Source organism: Silurus aristotelis (genome assembly GCF_946808225.1).
Source record: "Silurus aristotelis genome assembly, chromosome: 4".
Lineage (NCBI taxonomy): Eukaryota > Metazoa > Chordata > Actinopteri > Siluriformes > Siluridae > Silurus > Silurus aristotelis.
The window spans coordinates 9,968,182-9,991,436 of record NC_139577.1 but is presented as its reverse complement, the minus strand read 5'-3'; the positions used below and the strand labels follow the sequence as shown (position 1 = coordinate 9,991,436).

Below are 23,255 nucleotides of genomic sequence, written 5' to 3'. Positions count from 1 at the left end.
TATGTGTTTTTTGTGTTTTATTTCAAATTAAATTTCTCATGTGTTTATAATATTAAACTTTGGTTGTTCCAGATTTAATGTTTATGCAAAACTAAAGTTTGTTTCCATATGAAAAGGTTTAACATTACACATCTAGAAAGAAGGGAAAACATTCATAATTGCAGTCATTTTTTAAATAAATATTGAGTTTGGCCCGCGACTTCGTCCCAGTTTTTAATTTTGGCCCACTGAGAATTTGAGTTTCAATACCTAACTCAATACTCGTGGTATTGAGTTAGGTATTTTCCTCCAGTTAAAATTTCTTCAACAGCTTCATGCAACACTTTCCCCTGTGTGAAAAGATCTAAAAAAAAATAATAATAAAAATAAAAATAAAAAAACACACAAACACAAGGAAGACACAATAGACAACATTCGCTTTCCTACTGGAAGAGAAACAAGTGATTCCATCAAATTCAGGCAAAGATCAAACTTCCTGGCGCTTTGATAATAAAGCTGGTTCCAGCTTTACTTGGGCACAAAAATAAAATATGCAGATGACACCATGGTGGAAAACCTACTGTTGCTGTATTCTTTGAAACCTTCCACACCAAGTTCAGCGATCTTCCTCGTCTTCCATCGCTCCAAATAAAACACTTGCTGGGCTGACATTGTCTTTTGGAGTATTTTTGTTACACTTGGTATAGAGGCGTGATCTGAAGCTCTGTGTAATCTTATCTGAGTCATGCTTCCCTCCACGTTCTCTGCATCAGGGACACGTTTTACATCGTTCAACAGAGGCCATGGGTTTCTCAGCGCTCTGCATTCCCGAGGCTTACATTTCACGATCGCTCCGTAAAGCCACTGATCTTCGTTTTCAATACTTTCTGGAGTCTGAGAGCTGGTTCTCATAGACACCACCGCTTTCACCAGCGAGGAATAGTGTTCAGAGTCTACATCCCTGTAGTGGCTGCTCTTCTTACGCGCGCGCAAGCCAGGGGAGGAGAAAAACGAGCGTCCAGAGAGCAGAGCGCTCACACCACACGGCTGCAGCCACAGTCTGCAAGCCCGCATTTTGGCTCCCGTTTTAGCGAAATGCTACGTCCACATACACCGCCCAGAGCTATTACATTTATTACCAATCTAACAAACTTTCACTACTCACAAATTCCATTTGATTAATGAAGCGGTCGGGACATGTAGTTTAAAATTAAGCCAAAATACACTCACTTCCACTTTTGAAACACCATTTCCCACAATGACGCTGTGTAACTGTAATATGTGCTCTCTCTCTCTACAACTTGTATAAACAAATGTTCCGCCCCAAGCATTAATTTACAATAACCCATATAAATATTTAATTATTTTACGGCAATCATGAAATAAAGTACTTTTAGTATCATAGAAAAGCCTATATATTTAAAACGTAAAGTAAATATTTTAACAGACATACCAACAATAACATATACTGCTACAAGTTTTATCCTCACGACGCACTTTATTAGGAACACCAGTATAACTACTAGTATATAGCGCATATACTGCTAATACTACAAATCCCAGAATGCTTTGTTAGTGCGTTGGCGCGTCTGTCGAGACCGCTGAAAAACTCCGCGTATTCTGATAATAGTTAAAAAATAGCTTTTTTTAATTGAAGGAAATCATTATTATTTTTTTGTTTTTATTGTTGGCCTGTGAAAAAATATTTACATTATAAAGAAATTCGAAAGTCTATACAGACATAATAAGTAACGTATGTGTGTTTTATGTGTTTTTTGTGTTTTATTTCAAATTAAATTTCTCATGTGTTTATAATATTAAACTTTGGTTGTTCCAGATTTAATGTTTATGCAAAACTAAAGTTTGTTTCCATATGAAAAGGTTTAACATTACACATCTAGAAAGAAGGGAAAACATTCATAATTGCAGTCATTTTTTAAATAAATATTGAGTTTGGCCCGCGACTTCGTCCCAGTTTTTAATTTTGGCCCACTGAGAATTTGAGTTTGACACCCCTGCTCTAATGTAATCAGCCAAACTCTTTACTACTTAATAATTTCCTGACTATTAAAAGCTTTAGAATGTACTTTTTTACTATCATATATCTTAGAGACTTTTCTCAAAAGCAGAAGAGTTCATCAGTTCATCAAGAAACAACAGGAAACTTTTTTTAAACAATGTAACAAAAGTGCAGTCCATTGTAGTCTAAATAATATTAATAATTATGGCTTTTAAGAATATTTGTATTGGTATAAGTATTAATAAAAACTACTGTTCAGACTGAAAAGAAAATAAGTGGTATCGCACATTACTCTTTTCATTTTACAAACATGGACATATAATACATACTGTCTGCTGCTTTAGTGATTTTATTTGAATTGTTAAACAACACATTACAAATATATATATTTTTGGGACCAGCGTCCTAATTTGGCTTTACCAGGTTAGTATTAACTATATGTAAGGACCAAAGCAATATAAAGTTTGATCGCCTTATTTCTCTATTCTTCATTATGTGTTCACGCATATTCACTATTTATTTTTTATAATATTTTTTCTGCCACAAAATCATTTAGATCAACCCATAAGGCCTAGAGAGTTGAAACTTCAAGAGATAGTATAACATTGCTCTCACTTAAATTCTTCCTGGCCAGGGATCAAAACATTCATTTACTTTTTAACAATATTGGTTATCGAACCATTTTGTCACAGATTGGATTGCCTTATACCACAGGAATTCTTGGCCCAAACTGACTTCAGTTACATCGTTTAATTTAGAATTTTCTTTTATTTTTTATCTATTTTTTTTTAGCATCCTCAGACAATAAAGAGAAAAATTTATTCAAGGATATTTGACAGTCCAAAACATTTGCATATAATGTATCTCAAATATAGTGGAAAGCTCAAAGTGAATGTCAAGTTATATCTTGCAAAATGCTTTTGCATATAGACATCAAATATAAAAAAATAAATAAATAAATAAATAAGTAAAATAAAATATACGTAAGTATTTTATAAAAAGAAAGCTTGACTCGACGTACAAAAGCAGTTTTGGAACAGCAAAACCTACTGGTTATTAGATTTGAAAATTGTGTGTATCTTTAACAAAATTTTATAATTTGTTTTAAAATCATGGAAATGAATTTTTGCATCTTGTCGTATGGAATCGAATGTCATCCAACTGAACTATTGGCCATTTGGCAACCACTGTTACAGAACTTGCCGTGTGTCAACTTCACCTTAAGTTTGATGCAGTGTCACCTTTTGGTCAGAAAATATAAGAAAAATTATGTACATGCTAACAACTTTCCATTACTTTAGCATATTGTCATTAAAACCAGTCTGGTTAAATTCAGCAATTTCGTAAATAATAATTAAAAAAAAGTTTTTATTTCCTATTTATAATGTGCCGAGTTCAAGACATTGGTACAAAATAACAAAAAATTGTGCATCAAGCATTCTATATAAATTTGTTTACACACCACCTATAAGATAGCGGTTAGACGGAATTACATTCAAACTTATTGGGTTTTTTAATCACATCAACTTCAATAACCCTCAGAATTAAATATTTCTCAAATGTTTGTTAGTTATCTATCTATTTTTTTAAAGTTTCATTTATTACTCAGTTAAACAGTAAAAGTATGGACAGTAGACCAGTGGGTTTTTTTTTCTTTTCAGTAACATTTTCTTAACTTGCATCATACAATCTGATGAATCCCAAACAGTTTTTCTCAGTGTCCTCCCTCACCCCTAAGAAACCTTTTTTGTATTTATGCTGATGATGATGTTCAGAAAACCAGAAATGAACCGATTGGTCTGGGCTTCTATAATAAAATCGTTTTATGTGCAGTTGATATGAAATATTGGTATGTGATATTGTAATATGCATTTTTATTAATGATTATCACACATAACAATAAATTCAGTGGAAATAAGATAAGTGGAGCGCATTGTTTATTTAATATGGGCATTCGGTGCCACCCAGATTAGGATGGGTTCCCTTCTGAGTCTGGTTCCTCTCAAGGTTTCTTCTAAGAAAGTTTTTCCTTGACAGTCACCACTGGCTAAACAATTAGGGATAAACTTAAAATATACATTCTAAAATATACATTTTAATTGTATAAACTCCATCTCTAAAGCTGCTTTGTGGCAATGTCCATTATTAAAAAGTACTATACAAATAAAGTTGACCTGAACATAATTATTTAAGCTCATGTATGAAATAAATAGTGGAAACAAAAGTTTTTATGCCAATTCCTGTTGGAGTTAATAATAACAGAACTGAATTTATTCAGATTTATTTATTTTTTAACACAGAACTGTAACATTCCACTAGCTCCTTACCCAAACAGAATATGATGGAAATATATGAAAACAGCCAGCACAACATTGCCTCAGGCTACCTCACAAACACCACACTGAAAGCCAACTGTTAAATCCAAGAGCAATTGTATAAAAATAAAAACATATACATGCTAATAATTTACAATCAAAACAGATTTTTTTTCTATATTATTAAATTATATTTTATTACGCGTTGTTGGTTTGCAAAGTTATCTTTTTTTTGTTTGTTTTTTGTCTCCAGTCATCAACAGTAGCAAATGGTCCTCTCAGACAAACATGCAGCTCAGTAACACTACCTACACAAAGCGTTGTGCAATAGCTAGCAATTTAGAGTAATCACCCTCCAGTTTGCGTAGCTGTGTAGGTATAGGAGCTTTAATCCGTGTTCCTGTTGGGTTCCCATTTTCTTCAATCAAAACAACATTATTTGAATCAAACCTCGGCGACATTCTTGGTCCAGGCATCTTGTGACCCACAATCAGTGCTTTCTTTTTCTGTCCTTTAATGGCCAAAAGTACAGTGTCACCCACTTTGCCAAATCCATTTTTGGTGTATACATGAATGACTCTAGGGGCACGGTGATATGGGGTGTTTCCAAGGCTGCTGTTGTCGACCACCCGTACTCTTGTCAGCTTCTGAATAGCTGCCACAACTGTTGAAACACTGAAGAGACGAAATGTCAAATTTAAAAATGTTCTGATTTACTTTCAAATATTTCATATACAGATATTTCTAAAAGGAAATTACATTTTTATGGATTTTATGGTGTTTATGGATATTTACTATTCCATTTAGTGGAAAAATTCATATGTCTAACATGGAACTGCTGTTTAAAGCTACACTTGTGTTTTATCCAAAATACTCATTACTGCATGAGAAATGGTAGCTCAGTGATTAAGATGTTGGACGTCTGATTGGAAGGCTGGAAGTTCAAATCCCAGCATCATTGCAAGGACCATAAAGGCGCTCAGGATAAGGGTGTCTGACAAATGCCATAATTGTAACATATAATGACACTATCATGTGACCGTGTAACAATAAAAATTAACTTAAAAAGTTGAAACAATCATAATTTCAATCCAAGCACATTTGTAAAGCACACACATTTAGGTGTTGTGATAAATCCCAGCACAGCCATGCTACCACTGCTGGGCCCTTCAGCAAGGCCCATAACGCTTAACTGCTCAGTGGTATAAATAAGCAAATGAAAGTCGCTTTGGATTTCTGTGTCTGTCAAATTGTAACAGTTGTAAATTTGTCCATTCTGGTTACAATATACACTATATGAAAACAGTATTGGGACAGGTGACTTTTCCAGAAATATGCAGTTCTTCCCCAAACTGTTACCATGAAGTTGGAGGCACACAATTGTACTTTGTCTTTGGATGCGGCAGCATGAAATTTTCCCTTCACTTGGACTAGGAGACCCAAACCTGTTCCAGCATGACAATATCCCTGTGCCCAAAGCAAGCTCTATGAAGATCTGCTTTACATGGGTTGAAGTGGAAGATGTTAAAAAAACACGTGACTATTGTCCTTTTGGTTTATCTGCATGTGTGGGCACAGGCTTTTGGATTATGGATTTATGACAGGCATAAAAGTAATAAATCTTACCTGAAAGGCCTGTAGTGTGTTCTCCATAATACTTTTGGAAGTGCCATTGGTGAGAAGGCCATAATGATCTAGTATTAAAAAGCATGTCAAAATAAATGTAAGATAGTACTGGCAGATTTTATCTAGAGAGGTGGTAGCTTTGGTTAAGGCATTGGACTTTGGATTGAAAGGTTACAAAGTTCAAATTCCACCACCACCAAGCTGACACTGCTGGGCCCTTGAGAAAGGCCCTTAAACCTCCCTTGCTCAGTTGTAGGTCACTCTGGATAAGGGTGCCTGCCAAATGCCATAAATGTAAATCTAGGATTGTTTTCTACTAATCCCTAACTCAATTAAGTTCCCATGAAATTCACCTTAGAAATCTTTCAAATTATGTTAATATTGGTAAAAAAAATATATATATAATTATAATAACAAAAAAATAAAACCATAACCTGATTTATTATTGTTTGAAGCAGTCTGTCTGCACTCGTGCGTCATCATGTACATTTAACCTATTAAACATTTTAACCGTATTATTAATTACGGGAGCTTTTTGTCCTTACGTCAATCATTTCCTTCCTCGTACACATCAAGTGTTTTGCTTCAGTTAATTTTCTCTCTGTCAAGGTTTAATCACACTCTGACGAAAAGTTCTAAATATAAAAGCAGTACACTATAACAATTTAACCATTTAGGACATAGTGGTAATGCAGACACTTCTCAGTGAGATCTGGAAGGTTAAAATAAATTGTTCACAGCTACAAGTTTGCATATTGCCATAATTTTCGAGCATAAGAATTAGTCCACGTTATATTAATTATAAGTATGCTACAGCTTTCACCTTCAACAACGTGAACCACCTTCTTCTTCTTCTTCTCCTTTTCCTTTTCCTGCTTCTTCCTCTTCTTCTACCATACTTTATGGAGAGTTGACAAACCAGATTTTGCTGCATTACCGCCTCCATCTGGATAGGAGTCTGCAGCACCGGATGGAAGTTTATAGGTCTTTTTTTTTTTTATTGTATATATTGAACAGTTTACAATAAAAAATATAGTAAAGTGTTACAAACATGGTATTCACATTTCCTAGAGAAACAACAATAAAAAAACAAAAAAAAGAGACATAATGAGGGTATACATCAATAATCATAGTAAAAAAGAGGAGTTTAGTTCTTTGAATATGTTCATAGTTCTGGTAGCTTTCGGATTTGAAAGACCTTGAAGAGTTTCAAAATAAATCCTCAGATCAACTTTGAATTGGGAGATATTGTGCTTCCTTTCTGACCATTTACATTTGTGTATATAAAACTTACCTAATAATATTAAAAGATTTAGTATAAAAATGTGACTTTTATCTATATATTTTTTATCAAAATAAAATATAACATCTCTTTTTCTTATGTTAATTTTAGATCCGCTCAACTTAGTAAATAAATATTCAACATCAGTCCAGAAAAACTTTACATACATACATAAAAAAAAAAGATGCAAAACAGTCTCTATATCCATTCCACAAAAAACACAACATTCAGAAATATCGGCTTTGTATCTCTTGAGAAAATGGTTAGTTGGATAAATTATATGTAAAATAAGTAAACTTCATTAACTTTATTTGTGACACATAATTTGTTGTTATAAGTCCAAATCAATTTCCAGTTGATATTTTCAAAGTGATTATTCCAGAAGTACTTACTTCGAAATCCGGTGCAACATGGACCCTGGATGCGACCGCGGCGGAAGAGACAAGCCAAGCCCCGATCGAGGACGTCTCCACCTCCACCACCGGCCTTCGAGATCTCGACCGAGAACCGCTTCGTCCCCCTCCGCGAGACGGAACGCGACACTGTTATTCTCGGAGATTCCATCGTCCGGCATGTCCGCGCTACCCGAGCTAAAGGTAAGGTGCACACTCGCTGTTTTCCTGGTGCTCGTGTTCTGGATGTCGCTGCGCAGGTACCCGCGATCCTGAACGAGAACTTCGGAGCGGTTGTTCTCCATGCCGGATCAAACGACACCAGGCTGCGGCAAACGGAGATCTTAAAGAGGGACTTCAGGATCCTGGTGGAGACGGTACGCAGCACATCACCCACAACGAGGATCATTGTGTCAGGACCTCTTCCCACTTACCAGCGAGGGGCTGAGAAGTTTAGTAGACTTTTAGCTCTAAATGAATGGTTACAGTCATGGTGTCGAGAACATAAACTTCTCTTTGTTAATAACTGGAACTGTTTCTGGGAGCGTCCTAGGTTCTTCCGCCCTGATGGCCTGCACCCCAGCAGAGTTGGAGCAGCAGTGCTATCAGATAACATCTCTAGGATACTACACACCATCTGACTGGTAAGACATCAAGAAATCTTCAACTATAAGAACACGCATACTACAGACCAAATAGTTACAAGTTCACACACAGCTCAGTTTATAGAAACCGTATCTATTCCTCGTGTAGTAAAACCAAGAATTACATACACAAGATCCAGAAATAATCTTATTGCAGTTAAAACTGAAAAATGCCAGATAAACAAACACAACAAAGTTCTAAAGTTCGGTCTTTTAAACATTAGATCACTTGCACCCAAAGCACTGATTGTAAATGAGATGATCACAGAGAATAATCTCGATGCACTCTGTCTCACTGAGACCTGGATTAAACCAGGTGATTATATGGGTCTAAACGAGTCGACACCGTCAGGATATGTTTATAAGCATGAGCCCCGTCAGACTGGTCGTGGGGGGGGGTGTAGGAACCATTTATAGTGCTTCTCTTAATGTTAGTCAGAGATTAGGATTCAGCTTTAAATCATTTGAAGTGCTCGTTCTTAAAATTGCACTTTCAGAGATGCATAGAAAACTCGCTCTGGTCACCGTGTACAGACCCCCAGGACCCTACGCTGATTTTCTTCATGAGTTTGCTTGTTTTCTCTCAGACCTCCTGATCAGCTTTGATAAAGTGCTGCTTGTAGGAGATTTTAATATTCATGTAGATGATGAAAACGATGCCCTAGGATTATCATTTGTCGATTTACTAAACTCTTTTGGAGTTAAACAAAACGTCACCAGACCAACCCACCGTTTTAACCACACACTAGACTTAATAATATCCCACGGAGCAGACGTCACTGATATAGATATTTTACCCCAGAGTGATGACATCACAGACCATTATCTCCTACTGTACACACTACCGGTAGAGCAGATTAACCGTGTTTCACCACGTTATCGACCTGGTAGGACTATTATTCCAACCACTAAGGACAGATTCATAAATAACCTGCCTGATTTATCTCAGTTTCACATTAAACCCATAAATGCTGATCATCTTGATGAGATGGCGAACAACATAGACCTTATCCTCACTAGCACTTTAGACACTGTTGCCCCCATCCGGTTAAAAAAGGTTCGAGAACAAGCACCTGCACCTTGGTATAATAGTCATACGCATGCCCTAAAGAGAACAACACGTAATCTGGAGAGAAAATGGAGGAAAACTAAATTGGAGGTATTTAGAATTGCGTATAAAGACAGTATGCTTAGCTACAGACAGGCGCTAAAAGCTGCTAGAGCTAAACACCTGAGCAAACTCATAGAAAATAACAAAAACAATCCCAGGTTCCTTTTCAGTACAGTCGCTAAATTAACAACAAATCAGGGATCTGAAAAATGTGTTCCATCACAGTTTAGTAGTGAAGACTTTATGAATTTCTTCACTGAAAAAATAGATAACATTCGAAAAACAATTGTGGCAGTTCAACCTCTGACAGCATCTCCCGACACAATCGTACTTACAACCCCACAACTACACTGTTTTACATGTATAGGACAGGAAGAGCTGTATGATGCTATTATGAAAGCTAAATCAACAACGTGTCAGTTAGATCCAATTCCCACTAAACTACTGAAGGAAGTGTTATATACAGCTGGTGAGCCTCTTTTAAATATTATTAACTCCTCACTATCGTTAGGTCATGTCCCTAAATCCCTCAAGTTAGCAGTTATTAAGCCCCTCATTAAAAAACCTAATCTGGATCCAAACACGCTATCGAATTACAGACCAATTTCAAATCTCCAATTTATGTCTAAGATTTTAGAAAAGATTGTCGCTGCCCAGTTATGTAACCACTTGCAGGAGAACAATATCTTTGAAGAGTTTCAGTCAGGTTTTAGGCCCCATCATAGCACAGAAACTGCTCTAGTTAAAATCACTAACGACCTGTTTTTAGCTTCAGACCAAGGCTACATCTCCCTATTAGTTTTACTAGATCTTAGTGCTGCGTTCGACACTATAGATCATGATCTTCTCCTCGATCGCTTACAGAATTACATCGGTATTCAGGGACAGGCATTAAGCTGGTTTAAATCCTACCTGTCCAATCGTTACCATTTCGTAGATTTAAATGGAGAGCTATCCAGGATAATGCTAGTAAATTATGGCGTGCCACAAGGGTCAGTTCTGGGACCCCTGCTTTTTACAATATACATGCTTCCATTAGGAAATATTATTAGAAGGCATGGAATTAGCTTCCATTGTTATGCTGATGATACCCAGCTATATATTTCATCCAAACCAGGCGATACAGCTCAATTAGCTCGCATAACTGAGTGTGTTGAAGAAATAAGAGATTGGATGACCCATAACTTTCTGCTATTAAATCCTGATAAAACGGAGATTTTGCTCATCGGCCCAAAAAATAGTACACAGAAGCTTCAGCATCTCAGCCTGCATTTAGACGGTTGTTCTGTAACTACTAGTTCAACGGTAAAAGACCTGGGAGTTATTTTAGACAGCAACTTATCTTTTAAAAATCACATCAATCAAGTTACAAAAACAGCCTTCTTTCACCTTAGAAATATTTCTAAGCTAAGAAATATGTTATCTATATCTGATGCAGAGAAGCTCGTCCATGCGTTTATGACCTCTAGAATAGACTACTCTAATGCATTACTAGGTGGATGTCCTGCATCATTAATAAACAAGCTTCAGTTAGTTCAGAATGCCGCAGCAAGAGTTCTTACTAGGTCAAGAAAATACGATCATATAACCCCAATCTTATCGTCCCTACATTGGCTTCCTATTAAGTTTCGAATAGACTACAAACTACTGCTACTCACTTATAAAGCACTAAATGGTTTGGCTCCCATGTATCTATCCAGTCTCTTAACACGCTACAATCCGTCACGCTCCCTGAGATCTCAAAACTCTGGGCTTCTAGTAGTTCCTAGAATAGCAAAGTCCACTAAAGGCGGTAGAGCATTTTCACATTTAGCTCCTAAACTCTGGAATAGTCTTCCTGACAGTGTTCGGGGTTCAGATACACTCTCCCAGTTTAAGTGCAGATTAAAAACATATCTTTTTAGCAAAGCCTACACATAACACACATCACACACATCACATCACAACCTTGTGCTCCAGAACATCTGATCACATGCACATTATCAACTTGTGCTGTTAATATCATGAACAGCAGCTACGCTAATTCCTCTCCACTGCTTCTCTTTCTCTCCCCATCCCGAGGCTTCCTGAGGTTTGGCCAGCTCCAGTCACGTCCCACCTCGTGAAGATTATGGACCTATGGATGATCATGGAGAAGTAGATGCCGAGTGTTTAAAGGCCCTGGCATGGAGAAGCTGATGCTGGATCTATGATGATCACAAATTGTTCTGTATTGTTGAAAGATTTATGACCAAACTTTTGATGTCACCCATATGAGGATGGGTTCCCCTTTGAGTCTGGTTCCTCTCAAGGTTTCTTCCTCATATCATCTAAGGGAGTTTTTCCTTGCCACTGTCGCCACGGCTGCTCATCAGGGACAAACGCACACCATTCACCTTCACTGTTGTTTTCTGTAAAGCTGCTTTGAGACAATGTCTGTTGTGAAAAGCGCTATACAAATAAACTTGACTTGACTTGACTTGACTTCGAAATGTTGCAGGGCAATGAATTAAACATCTAAAAAATGTATTATTACATTTTCTATCTTTGATATCAATACCGTTTAATAAGATCTCTTTTTTAAATGTTGAAGGTTTAGAATCACTGAGGCCCTTTAATAGCCTTAGAAATCCTGCTGGAATTTCATCAATTAAAATACAATATTCACACGGAGGTATTGGAATACCAAATTTCTCAAGAAATTCAGTATATGTAAGTAAATATCCTTCATTATTTATCAACTGTGAGACCATTAAAATATCATTTTTAACCCAATTAGTATAGAAAATTGATTTGTTCTTATATTTAATATATTTATTATTCCAAATGATCTGCCTATGAGGAGAAAAGATATGTTTGTATATAAGAATCCAATATAAGAGAGTCTGTCTATGAAAATTAGATAACTTAATAGGGAGTTTGTTGACCTCAAAATCACATTTCAAAAGAATCTCTATGCCACCAACTGTTTCAAATATAAGATTTGGAATTATATACCACATCTCATCTTTATGTTTAATATAATGTTTAATCCAGTTCAACTTGAAAATTGCATTAGATGTAGCAAAATCAATCACATTCAGACCTCCTTGATTATATGAATTACATAAATTATTTTTATTTAAATAGTGAGGCTTGTTTTTCCATATGAAATTAAAAAGAGTTGAATCGTTTTTTTTAAGAAAAGATTTTGGTACATCTAATACTTTAGCAGGATAGACTAAACGAGACAACCCCTCGGTTTTGGACAAAAGAATCCTGCCTTTGAGTGATAAATCCCTCATGAGCCACATATCAAATTTCTTTTTCATTTTTAGCATAAGGGGTTGGAAATTAGATTGTACTCTGTTTAACTGATCTTTGCAAATATTGATACCAAGATAAGTTACTTCCTCTCTAATCGGAATACCTTCAAATTGGGTAAAAGGAATGCCATCATCTTTAAGTGGAAAAAGAGTAAATTTTTTTATGTTTAAACATAAACCTGACACTCCAGAAAAGAGATTAAGGCACTCTATACTTTTCTTAGCCTGTGATATATCTTTCAAAATAACTGTATCAACAGCAAGCTGACAACATTTAATTTCTCTGTCCCTAATACTGATGCCTTGATAGGAATCATTATGCAAATGTAACGCCATCGTTTGCATAACTAACAGAAATAAAAAGGGTGCCGCTGGGTCTCCTTGTTTTATGCCTCGAGAAATACTAAATCGACGAGTCGTTCCCCATGGGAGTTTAACTGAACTATTACAGTCATTGTATGAAGTTTGTATCGCCCTTTTAAAGTATTGACCAAAACCAAAAAAATCTAATAGATCAAATAAAAAATTATGTTTTACAGTATCAAAGGCTTTATATATATCTATAAATAAAATGTAGCTGTCATCATTTATATAATCCTTATAATCAATTAAATCTAAGATTAATCTAATATTATTGCTAATATGTTGGCCTTGCATAAAGCCTGATTTACTATCATCTATGATTGTATCTAAACACAATTTTAATCTTTGAGCAAAAATGTGGGCAAACAATTTTGCATCATTATTAATTAATGTTATAGGTCTCCAATTGTCAAGAAGCAAACAATCCTTATTAGGTTTAGGTAACAATGTAATTAGGCCTTGACACATAGATGGGGGGAGCTTACAGGCTTCTATAGCTTCCTTAAAAACCAATAACAAAAATTCAGAGATATAATCTTGGAATATTTTTTAAATTCACCTGCTGTTAAGCCATCATTCACACTAAAATTATTTTTTAATTCTTCTAAGGATATATCTTGATCACAAACTTCTTTCTGGGTTTCGTCAATACCTTGTGCAACATTTTTAATATGAGAATTTAAATATGGCTACTTTGTTCAGAATATACATTTTTATAGAAATCTTCCACAAAATCAGAAATTGTTTTAGGATCTTCGGATATCTGCTCATTAATCTTAAGTTTATATATATTATTAACACTAATATTTCTTTTTTTTAAATTATGAAAATATTTGGTATTCCTTTCACCATGTTCTATCCATTTCCGTCTAGAACGAATGAAGGCCCCCCATGGCAGATTTTGATAGATATGATCCAATTCAGATTGTAATTCAATTAACATATTAATATCAGCTTGTGTTTGCTCATCCTTTTTATAAATAAGAATAATTTCCTTAAGTATTCTGTCTTGTCTCATTCTTTTTTCCTTAGATAATTATTTTCCCCTTTTAATTGCCATATTTCGGATCTGAAATTTTGTATAGTCCTAATGCCCTATATCTGATCTTTTTTAGCTTTTGACAAATTTTCATTTATAATTTTTATGGCTTTTTCTTTGAATAATTTATCACTCAAAAGTGTATTATTTAATTTCCAGTAATTTGCTTTAAATTTAATTGATCTATTCCTTATGCATATTGCTAAAGTGATCATATTATGATCAGAAAAAACCGAGGGTTCTATTTTCCTTTCCTCCACACTATCTAATAATTCATTTGAAATCAGCCAAAAATCAATCCTAGATCTCTTAGATAAATCTTTGTTGTTCCAAGTGAACTGAATTTGATGTGGATTTTTTAGTCTCCACACATCACAACAGTTTAAGTGCAAACAGGGATTATTAAATTCTCCATAAGTGCCTCTTACGGATCTTTGAGGATGACAGTCTTTAATGGGATCATTTATGCAGTTCCAGTCGCCCCCAAATATTAATTTAGCATTAAGAAAAGAATTTAACAAGGCATTTATTTTTTCTTCAAATTCAGCAAAAAAAAAGTGTGTTTCTTTGGCTATTATTATGGCCATATATATTACCTAAAATAAAAATATACTCCAAAAATTCAACAACTAAAATTATCCATCTTCCTGAGTCACGAGCTAAATTTTTTTAGAATTTTTCCCTGAAAGGAGCCCTTTAATATAGCAACACCCGCTGATTTACTGTTTCCATAAGACATCCATATATTGTCTCCTCACTGATTGTTCCAGAAATTAAAATCTGTTGCTAAAGCATGCGTTTCTTGTAAAAAAAAAAAATCTGCCTTGAAAGATTTACAAAACAAAAAAACAGCTTTCCTCTTAATCTGTTCTCGTATACCCCTCACATTAAGTGAATACGATGAAAAAGACAAAGTGAACAGGTACAAATAGTGAACAAATAGTTAACACAAAAAAGTAAGTTTTAAGTAGAACAAAGAAACAAAATGATTTTCTAGACCTTTTGAGTGCAAAGTATTTAACAAGCAAACAATGGATTATAACTCTCTGGCCTTTGGAATTTCAGAGTTTATGTATATTGTATGAGCTTGCATGTTACTAACTGCAATTTAGAATGAGATAAACTTTCTTAACGAAAGGCATTACCCATCATTCTTCTTCTTAACGACATATCAGGGCTTTTTCACCATTACAATCTTACTTCTTTACCATCAATGATGGCTCTGGCTCCAACGAAAAAAGCTCTTTTCCCTTGCTTTCGTGCCTCTTCAATTTGTGCCCACAGTTTAATGCGTGTCTCTTTGTCTTTTGTGGTCAGGTCTTCGCCGAACTTTAACTTCTTTGTTTTGAGGAATTCCGAGTTTTTTGCGCATTTCCATACTCTTTCTTTGGTTGACCTGGACGTAAATCTCGTTATCACCGGTCGAGTTTTGCCATCTTCTCTCCTTCCGATTCTGTGGCTCACATCAACTTGGGAGCGCAGATCCTCTCCGGAGTCTTGAATGAATGTCTTGCAGATGTCGACCACACGCTGTGTAACATCTTCTCCCTCTTGCTCTGGCAGACCATACAGCCTCAGGTTCCATCTTCTGTGATAGCGTTCCATATCGTTCAACCAGTCCTCCAGACCAGTTATTCTCGTCTGATGATCATCACTTGTCTGATGATCATCACTTGCCTTCTTAACCGTTGTTATTTCTGTTTTCATATCTTGAACTTCGTTGAAGAGAAACTCTGATGATTCCTTTAAGGCCTCGATGGTGTCTGCATTTTTCTTCATCAAGCTTGCAAGATTATCCGCATTCTCTTTTATTTTTTCAGCCACAAGTCTCACAATGTTGTCTTGCAATTCGGAGAGTGTAGGTTCAGCTTTTCCCTTCTTTGCGACCGGAGTGCACGGAGCTGAATCAGGAAGAGGGATAACTCCTCCATCATAATTAGTGTAGGAATGCATATGACCTGCTTTAACAACTTCCATAATATCCTCCGTTAAATCTCTGTTTTCTGTCGGAAATGAAAGCATCTTTTTACCTTGGTCTCTTAGTCTTTTTTCTGTCATCTTTTTGGTTTTTGCAATTATAGTCTGACAAACTTTGGGCAACAGATCACGTCAACAAAGAGTCCGGAATCTTTATCTCAGTGAAAACCAACAACGAAAAAGATATTTCCACGTGTTTGCACTAATTAATTGTAACGCTTAAGGTTAGAAAATCATTTAGCATCTATTAGCCTTGAATATCGACAACTGTCCCGGCCGCCATCTTGCACGCCCCCCCAATGGAAGTTTATAGGTCATTCTAGCAAATAAGCGTGTTAATGATGCGTAAATAAAACATAGGTGGCAAACGTACACACATGCTTCACTTAAGTAGTACAGATACTTATTTTTTAAAAGACTATCGTAAAAGTTGAAGTACTGAACATACTCTTTTACTCAAGGTAAAGAAGTTTGGGCTCTGATATGTACTTAAGTAAAAAGTATCCATTAATACTACCTGTTTTAGTGTCACACTGGTAACTGGGCGTCTCTTCATATTATTTTAGGGCTGACAATCGTTTAAAACAGCGGTCCCCAACCGGTTTAATGTCAGACAATATTTTCCGGACTTTGTGGTGTGGCGGATAAATACAAAAAATAAAATGACACGACCAGCATAAAAACTTATATTTTCTAAATATAATAATAAACGTGAATCTATTGTGTTGTTTTTTTGTTTATTTTGCTAGCTTGGGGTTTCAATTTAGCGGTAATGTATTATGTGTTAACGTCCGGAGGAAGCCCTTTAAGAAGGTAAAGGATGGAGGTAAGACATGTGACCAAGGCAAGCATCTTGGCAAGCATCAAGAGTGAGTCATAGACAGATGTGGCAAAGAAAATCTGGTAATTTTCCAAAATAAAACAATGTTAAAAATCAGATAATAAATAAAACAGAAATAATGTAAGTTACGTATTCTTTCTGTGCGGCCCGGTGCCAATTGACCCACCGACCGGTGCTGGTTCGCGGCCCGGGGGTTGGGGACTACTGTATTAAAATATTTATTCTCGATAAAGGCATTATTGTCAACATTACATGGAAATGCATCGTACATTTTTATCTGTTCTAAATTACCTTAAATTAATACTTTTAATCAGGGGCATAGATTACACGGGGGACATGTCCCCCGCACTTTTTATAAAAAGTAAATTCGTCCCCCTCACTTTTTTAGTTAAGAGTTGTGTTCACGACATGTTGAGGTTTTAATGGAGCAATGTATATAAATGCAGAGTGATTTAAAATTGAAAGAGACAAGATAGTCTATACATGACGTTCACGTATCCATGGCAATCAGTCACTCACTTGTCACGTCATCATCACGCCTCACTCCTTTTTTTACAAAAAAGTAAAGCAGTGTAAGTTGGCATATGGCATCCGAATTGTGTTGCACAATGTTTAGCAACTCTGCCTGTGCTCTTGTTGAATAATAAGCAAGTTTTAAAGGATTATAAGGAAAAATAGCTGCTTGGACAAACGTTCACTTTTTTCTGTGTATTTTTCTCTTATATAACGTCTTTTGTTTTAACAAGTGTGTTATCAAAACCCCTTTAAATAAGAATAAAGAGGATCTGGTTGAACTGAGATTTGACAGCATGTTTAACTCTGTGTGTCACGGTATGTACACGGAAAGACGAGGACGACGAATAGTAACATTAAAGATGTGATTTTAATAATAAGGAGCAGGTAAATCACACATACATACAACGTAGTAAAGACGATAACCGACAATGAGTGAAGACAGTGGTGATGAGTATAAATAGAGTCCAGGTGAACAGACAGGTGAAGACGGGAGACAAACATGGTGGATGACGGGGTGTAAAGGATGATGTAGTCCGGTGAATGAGGATAGATGACGGGAAACGTTACAGTATGCTGATAGGAACAATCTTTATTTTATGCGGTGCTCTTTCATTATTGCACTAATTTTACGTTTTTATGTGTTGTCAAGAATGAACTAAAATCAATTCACTAAATGTTTATTTCATCTCATTGTATAATTGATATAGGTTCTTGACATGTTTGTCAGTTGAGTTCAATACACATTTTCTTTCAATAGTTTGTTTTGAATTGCTTGTTTTATTCCTGAAACATGAACTGTAGAATAGAACAAAATGAAGTATAATTTGAATGTGCAAGTATCCATTACTGTGTGCCATGTACTGTGCATACACAAAATACAATTTGAAATATGTAAACAATATACTCTTAGTACCATTATAAGGACATCTTTGTACTTTAGACTCAAAAAGGTACACATTACTACCGTAGAGTACCAATGTATACCTTAATGTACAACTATACATTTTTGGGGTAAATAAAGTACAAAGATGTCCTTTTAAGGGTACTGTTCCAGTGGCAAGCTGTTGTATTTCTTTATTTCTTTCTGTTTTATAATCATATATAATCATAAAGCAAAAAAATTATGATTAAAAATAAAACCTGTCAATTACACAAGGTTAACTGAAAAGAAAAAAAAAAACAGGTAACACTTGACATTTCGTGCCCCCCCCACACACACTTTTGAAATTATGGCTACGCCCCTGCTTTTAATACTCTAATCAACATGGGCATGGTCAAATATGGATGCTTTATACAAATCTATGTTTATTATTAGTGAAACCAATCTCATCATATGGCATGAAGACAAAATATTCTTGTAAATGTTTTAAATTACGGAAATAATCAGGACACCAAATGGAACCTTTGCTATGTTTCCACACGGACGGTTAATGAGGTGATACTGGAGAAACTGTACCTCTTCTAACTTCCACACAGATTACATAACCAAAGAATATGGGTTTATTTCAAATAAGACATTTCAAGCTTTCTATACATATATTTAGTATGTCTGTGAGGCAAGTATTCACTGAGATTCAGGTTGTTTTTTTTATGTGTGAAAAGAGATAACAGAGACGGCAGAGAGCGCCCCCTGTCTGTTTTCTTTATTTTACAAAAGCACAACGTTTTGTTGTTATCATGAGTGTATACAGATGAATGTAGACCCTTTACATCTTCGTATTCGTATTTCTTACATCTTTACGACCAAAAAGAGACAGAATAATTTTAATTAGTTTTGGCGTTATGAGAATTCCACAAAACGTGTCAGAGCATTTGCCGAAACCAGAGGGTTCATTGTGTGCATCATGGCGGATTTTGGTGCTAATTTAAGACTCATCAGTAAAACAAATGTTTACTAATTGAAAATGAATGGGGTTTTTTTCTAAGTAAAAAAAGGACATTGACAATAAACGTGTCGCGTTGAAGATTTTAATTTCGCCTCTTTTATATGTATTTATTTAATTTTTTTATACAAATTGGCCAAACAGAAATGCGTGCGTTAAAAAAAAGTTATGCAGTTAAAATTTATTTGTGAACATGTTAATTTTGACAACCACCTATTAATATATATATATATATTAATAAAAAAATAATTTTAAATTGTGTTACCTAATGCACGTGTCCAGGCTGAACATCCACCATATAGAACACAAACAGGGAAAAGATGATGATCAGGCGATCAGGAATGTCTCTGATCTCGGTCATGTTTACATCACTGACTCCCTTTGTCTCATCCATTTTAACCCCATACTTCTTGTTGCCTTCTGACTTACTCATTGTTATCTTCGTAAACTAGTCTACATCTGTGGTGTGTGAGAGCCAGGAAATGATACAGAAGTGGCAGATTGAAGAAGCCACGCAAGGACAAGAAATACAAACCCAATTCCAAAAAAGGTGGGACACTGTACAAATTGTGAATACAAAAGAAATGCAATAATTTACAAATCTCATAAACGTATATTTTATTCACAATAGAATTTAGATAACATATCAAATGTTGAAAATTACACATTTTGAAATGTCATGCCAAATATTGGCTCATTTTGGATTTTATGAGAGCTACACATTCCAAAAAAGTTGGGACAGGAAGCTATAAGAGGACGGAAAAGTTAAATGTACATATAAGGACCAGCTGGAGGACCAATTTGCAACTTATTAGTTCAATTGGCAACATGATTGGGTATAAAAAGAGCCTCTCAGAGTGGCAGTGTCTCTCAGAAGTCAAGATGGGCAGAGGATCACCAATTCCCCCAATGCTGCGGCGAAGAATTCTATATCAGAAAGGAGTTTCTCAGAGAAAAATTGCAAAGAGTTTGAAGTTATAATCATCTACAGTGCATAATATCATCCAAAGGTCCAGAGAATCTGGAACAATCTCTGTGCGTAAGGGTCAAGGTCGGAAAACCATACAGGATGCCCGTGATCTTCGGGCCCTTAGACAGCACTGCATCACATACAGGAATGCTCCTGTACTGGAAATCACAACATGGGCTCAGGAATACTTCCAGAAAACATTGTTGGTGAACACAATCCACCGTTGCCGGCTAAAACTCTATTGGTCAGAAAAGAAGCCATATCTAAACATGATCCAGAAGTGCAGGCGTTTTTTTCTAGGCCAAGGCTCATTTAAAATGGACTGTAGCAAAGTGGAAAACTGTTCTGTGATCTAACGAATCAAAAGTTCTTTTTGGAAAACTGGGACGCCATGTCATCCGGATTAAAGAGGATAAGGACAACCCAAGTTGTTATCAGCGTTCAGTTCAGAAGCCTGCATCTCTGATGGTATGGGGTGCGTGTGGCATGGGCAGCTTACACATCTGGAAAGGCACCATCAATGCTGAAAGGTATATCCTAGTTCTAGAACAACATATGCTCCCATTCAGACGTCGTCTTTTTCAGAGAAGTTCCAACATGACAATGCCAGACCACATACTGCATCAATAACAACATCATGGCTGCATAGAAGAAGGATCCAGGTACTGTAATGGCCAGCCTGCAGTCCAGATCTTTTACACATAGAAAACATTTGGCGCATCATAAAGAGGAAGATGCGACAAAGAAGACCTAAGACAGTTGAGCAACTAGAAGCCTGTATTAGACAAGAATATGACCGCATTCCTATTCCTAAACTTCAACAACTTGTCTCCTCAGTCCCCAGACATTTGCAGACTATTATAAAAAGAAGAGGGGATGCCATACAGTGGTAAACATTGCCTTGTCCCAACTTCTTTGAGATGTGTTTGTCAGCCTGCTTGAGCACTGCAGGCATTACCGCCTCAATCTCCGAGGAAACGCCCCCTCCCAACCAGCTGCACGGAAATGGCGTCTAATTTTCTGGCACTTATAAGGACGCCTGAATCCTCCAGACAGTGCCAAATTGTCTTTAGGCTTGCCCTGAGCACTCGCCAGCGTATTTTCTGTTTTGTTTGTTCTTTTGTTTCTGACCTGACCATTCTGTCCTCCGGTTTCCGGCTCGGCTCGGCTCGGCTCGCGCTGAACGCGCTCCGGTTTCCGGCTCGGCTCCGCTCTGCTCGCGCTGAACGCGCTCCGGTTTCCTGCTCGGCTCCGCTCTGCTCGCGCTGAACGCGCGTTTCGGTTTCCGGCTCGCGCTGAACGCGCCCCAACTTCCGGCTCGGCATCCTCACCCTACGCGCGGAATCGACTCCCTGAATCGGCTCCCTGAATCGGCTTCCCGATTCAGCTTTGCACAGCTTTTCTCCACTGCTCTTTTTGCATCTGCCTTGGATCCTATAACCTGAACTATCTGACAGTGTTGATGCCATAAAATTTAAAATTTAACTTTTTTCCCCCTTAAAATTATACATTTTCTCAGTTTAAACATTTGATGTGTCATCTATGTTGTATTCTGAATAAAATATTGAAATTTGAAACTTCCACATCATAGCATTCTGTTTTTATACACAATTTGTTCAGTGTCCCTTTTGGAATCGGGTTTGTACAATAATCTGGATGTATTTGAAAAGGCTACATTTTAATTTACTGAAAATGCAGTGTGGATGGAAGGCCAAAACAGAGAAAGAAATATGCATTTTTAAAATAAAATGTATTAGTGTGGACTTGGCCTAATGTTACCAATCTATTAATAGAATGATATTAATATATATTAATAGAATGACCCAACCCAGTCATCCAATCTTGCAATCCCACCACCTGTCCTCTGGATCCAATCCCTTCAACTACGCTCCAGACCATCATGCAAGATCTCCTGCCCTTCATCTCCACAATCATCAATGGGTCATTAACATCTGGCTATGTACCAACTACCTTCAAGCAAGCAAGGGTCATTCCCATCTTGAAGAAACCTGCCTTGGATCAATCAGATATCAACAACTACAGACCGGTATTACTTCTCTCCTTTCTTTCTAAATCTCTGGAACGCACTGTTTTTAACCAACTGTCTGTCTATCTCTCACAGAACAACCTCCATGATCCTAATCAGTCTGGGTTCAAAGCAGCACATTCCACAGAGACTGTCTTTTGGCTGTTTCTGAGAAACTGCATGCTGCTCGGTCAGCCAAGCTGTCATCTATACTTATCTTCCTGGACCTTTCTGCAGCATTTGACACAGTCAACCACAAGACACTTTTGTCAACCCTCAAGAGCCTCGGTATCTGCGGAACAGCATGGGAATGGTTTGCTTCCTACCTGGAAGGTCGCTCATACCAGGTAACATGGAGGGGATCCACATCTGCCCCGTGCAGACTCACCACTGGTGTCCCACAAGGCTCTGTACTTGGTCCCCTCCTTTTCTCCCTCTATACCCACTCCATTGGTGAAGTCATATCCTCACATGGGTTTTCTTATCACTGCTATGCAGATTACACTCAACTAATCTTTTCTTTCTCTCCATCAGATACCACAGCTTCCGCTCGGATATCAGCATGCTTGACAGACATATCTTCATGGATGAGTGCTCACCAACTAAAACTCAACCCCAGCAAAACAGAACTGCTGGTCATCCCAGGTGATTCATCTCCAGGTCAAGATCTCCAAATAACACTTCATGACTCTCTGCTCTCCCCTTCAGCCACTGCATGTAACCTTGGGGTAACTATGGACAATGAACTGTCCTTCTTCCCACATGTTGCTAATGTTGCTCGTTCTTGTCGATTTCTTCTCTATAACATCCGAAGGATTCGATTATTTCTGTCCACACAGGCTGCCCAGGTGCTTGTTCAGTCTCTTGTCATTTCAAGACTTGACTTCTGCAACTCTCTGCTGACAGGTCTTCCCCTGAACGTTATTCGTCCACTGCAAATGATCCAAAACGCAGCTGCATGACTTGTGTTCAATCAGCCCAAGTTCT

At 36.7% G+C, this 23,255-nt stretch overlaps 2 protein-coding genes across 2 annotated transcripts in view; one reads left to right on the top strand and one right to left on the bottom strand.

Annotated features, from left to right (window-relative positions):
* The window catches only part of slc29a3 (solute carrier family 29 member 3), a 45,864-nt gene extending 24,052 nt beyond the window's left edge, over window positions 1-21,812 (top strand). The window contains exon 6 of the transcript XR_014533282.1: window positions 21,762-21,812. The gene's annotated coding sequence lies outside the window, so the exon portion shown is untranslated. The remainder of the gene's footprint in view (window positions 1-21,761) is intronic.
* mrpl14 (mitochondrial ribosomal protein L14) lies at window positions 4,265-17,412 on the bottom strand. The gene is made up of 4 exons (XM_083540139.1): window positions 17,393-17,412; window positions 6,764-6,898; window positions 5,941-6,008; window positions 4,265-4,989 (listed from the first exon to the last, which is right to left on the bottom strand). Exons 2-4 carry the CDS (start codon window positions 6,884-6,886, stop codon window positions 4,623-4,625), a joined length of 558 nt encoding a protein of 185 aa, XP_083396265.1. The 5' UTR covers window positions 6,887-6,898; window positions 17,393-17,412; the 3' UTR covers window positions 4,265-4,622.
* Window positions 21,813-23,255: the final 1,443 nt, after the last annotated feature.

Bases quoted from the DNA above. Each gene is read 5' to 3' on its own strand.
- mrpl14 (XM_083540139.1), bottom strand. From the start codon at position 6,886: ATGGAGGCGGTAATGCAGCAAAATCTGGTTTGTCAACTCTCCATAAAG. The intron at 6,009-6,763 runs GTGAAAGCTGTA...TTTTAATACTAG, and splicing joins GGTGGTTCACGTTGTTGAAG to ATCATTATGGCCTTCTCACC. The intron at 4,990-5,940 runs GTAAGATTTATT...TCGTCTCTTCAG, and splicing joins ACACACTACAGGCCTTTCAG to TGTTTCAACAGTTGTGGCAG.